The sequence below is a fragment of the Vigna umbellata genome, chromosome 4, assembly GCF_029865625.1.
Source record: "Vigna umbellata cultivar VRB3 chromosome 4, Vumbellata_1.0, whole genome shotgun sequence".
Classification (NCBI taxonomy): domain Eukaryota; kingdom Viridiplantae; phylum Streptophyta; class Magnoliopsida; order Fabales; family Fabaceae; genus Vigna; species Vigna umbellata.
Window position 1 is genome coordinate 52466119 of NC_142168.1, and position 2934 is coordinate 52469052.

Here is a 2934-nt window from a genome sequence, read left to right on the forward strand (position 1 = left end):
GACCTAAAGCTATGCATTAGGTAATTTTATTGGTTGAAAGAAAAGTAAAATTTTAATTTGGGTTGTTATAATTGTAATAATTCCAAAAAAAAAAATTAAAAACAAATCAATATATAATAAATAGAATATTTGCATACAATCATCAAGATAGAATGGTCGTGAACATAAATGTTATTTGATCTATCCCTTTGAAAAACAAAAATAGAAAAGGAGACTCTTTCAAGATTAGAAAGACCTAAAGCTATGCTTTAGGTAACAAGAAAAGTAATTATTTTTATAGTTGTTTTTTAGTTCTAAAATTGAAAGTAGCAAGAAGTATATATATGTGATAGTTACTTATGTTTGTTAAGCAAGAGTTGCATTGTAATTTAAAGTAATAAAATACTTTAATAAAGTTGTAATAATGGAGGAGCAAGTAAAACAAGAACCGAGTCCTCTGAGAAAAATGGTGGCAGTGTCATCCATTGCCGCCGGAATCCAATTTGGATGGGCTCTACAACTCTCCCTCCTCACACCATATGTACAAACCCTAGGAGTTCCACACGTTTGGGCTTCCTTCATATGGCTTTGTGGCCCCATCTCTGGCCTCCTAGTTCAGCCTATTGTAGGCTACAGCAGTGACCATTGCCAATCTTCCTTTGGTCGTCGTCGTCCATTTATCCTCGCCGGCGCAATAGCTGTCGCAATCGCAATTATCCTTATTGGCTATGCTTCCGATATAGGACACATGGCCGGCGATGACATCACAAAGAAAACTCGTCCACGGGCCGTTGCCATCTTCGTCGTCGGCTTTTGGATCTTAGATGTTGCCAACAACATGCTCCAGGGACCGTGTCGCGCCTTCCTTGGTGACTTGGCTGCCGGCGATCCCAAAAAAACGAGAACCGCCAACGCATTCTTCTCATTTTTCATGGCTGTGGGCAACGTCTTGGGCTATGCCGCAGGATCCTATAACGATCTCCACAAGATCTTCCCTTTCACTGAAACCGAGGCATGCAACATATTCTGTGCAAACCTAAAGAGTTGCTTCTTCTTCTCAATCGTTCTTCTTCTTGCTTTGTGCATTATCGTTCTGACTTGCGTGAACGACCCTAAGTTCACACCGACACCTGAGGAGGTGAAGGTAGAAGATGGGAAGACACAAGTTTCGTGCTTCTACGGAGAGTGTTGTGTTGCATTCAAAGGACTGGAGAAGCCAATGTGGATGTTGATGCTAGTGACAGCTATCACATGGATTGCGTGGTTCCCTTATGTGTTGTTCGACACTGACTGGATGGGTCGTGAGGTGTACGGCGGTGATGTGGGTCAGAAGGCATACGATGCTGGTGTGCATGCTGGTTCTTTGGGGCTCATGTTGAATTCAGTGGTGTTGGCTGTGGCGTCTTTGGGTGTAGAACCATTGGGTCGCTTGGTTGGTGGAGTCAAGTGGTTGTGGGCAATCGTTAATGTTATTCTCGCAGTTTGCTTAGCAACGACCGTGCTCATCACAAGAGTGGCTGAGCGACAACGTGCCAATAACCCTGCTCTCATTGGAAACCCTTCCATGGATGTGAAAGTTGGATCCTTAGCTTTCTTCTGCGTCCTTGGTATTCCTCTTGCGGTATGCTTTCTATCTTTTCAAACAACTTTTAAGGGTTTTTTGTCGAATTAAAACTATTAATACTCTTTCTGTATCCAGGTTACGTATAGTGTTCCCTTTGCTCTGGCCTCTATCTATTCTAACAACTCAGGTGCAGGACAAGGTATATACAAAATTACCATTTTCTTATTTTCTTATTTTTTTGAGATTTAACTTTAAATTTTTTATTTTAAGGTGAACCCAAAGAAGCGGTGAGTAAATGTTTAAGCCTAAATAAAAAATGTGTAACCTTTTTGTTTGCTTCAAAACTTTCAGGATTATCTTTGGGTCTTCTGAACGTTTCAATTGTGATTCCTCAGGTTACAATTCTCATCTAATTACATTCTGTCATAACTATTTCAAGTATTATAGAATACAACATATACAACAATCCATTTACTTCATACATCATCATCTAATAAAGATTATATATTTTATTTGCACAGATGATTGTATCAGCAATTAGTGGACCATGGGATGCTTTGTTTGGTGGTGGCAACTTGCCCGCATTCGTGTTGGGCGCCGCAGCAGCCGCCATAAGTGCCGTACTTGCAATTGTTCTACTTCCAAACCCCAAAAAGGAAGATGAAGCAAAGATTTCCAGCCTCAACATGGGTAGTTTTCATTAATGGCTAGATCTCGACATGGGAAGCAAGAGGAAGAGTATTTGGATTCGAAGATGGTGCAATGTGCTCAGGAAATTAGCTTTTAGATCCTTGAAAGGTTTCCATAGTTATCATAGCTTATTCAAGTTATCCATGTTCTTTATGTACTTAGGTGTGAGAATCACAAAAAATTTTGTAGGGAAAACATCATCAACTTCAATCAATAAACGAGATTTTTTTATTACTAGAATTCAAATATTAAAATTGTATTCGGCGTATTGTTTTTGTTTTTCTTTACTTATTTCACAAGTTAATACCTTAATTTGTTTTAAAAAAAATCTCTCGTCTCATATGCTACCTAAATTAAATTATAATAATCTTTCCAAAAAAATCATAATAATTAAAAAATAATTTATGTACGTTAATTTTGTATAAATTTGAATATTTTATAAAAATGATATTAATACTTATCTATTTCACATATTTTGTTATAAAATCCATTATCCTTAAAATACTTATATATTTTTTTTAAAATAATCACATTTTTAAATAGGTTGCGGTCTTTTTATATGAGAATAAACAAATTTGTTTTATATATTACAGACAGATTTTAAAAGAATTATAAGAATAGGAAATTCGTATATGAAGAAATCATGTATTTTAAAAACGATTTTACTTCTATAATATTTGAAAAGTTGAAATCGTCATGTC

The 2934-nt window shown here is 36.6% G+C and overlaps 1 protein-coding gene across 1 annotated transcript; it reads left to right on the plus strand.

Annotated features, from left to right (window-relative positions):
• Window positions 1-369: 369 nt before the first annotated feature.
• LOC148200575 (sucrose transport protein SUC8-like) lies at window positions 370-2447 on the plus strand. The gene is made up of 4 exons (XM_088113303.1): window positions 370-1600; window positions 1679-1742; window positions 1895-1938; window positions 2065-2447. The coding sequence occupies exons 1-4, from the start codon at window positions 404-406 to the stop codon at window positions 2245-2247; spliced, it is 1488 nt and encodes a 495-aa protein (XP_087969429.1). The 5' UTR covers window positions 370-403; the 3' UTR covers window positions 2248-2447.
• Window positions 2448-2934: the final 487 nt, after the last annotated feature.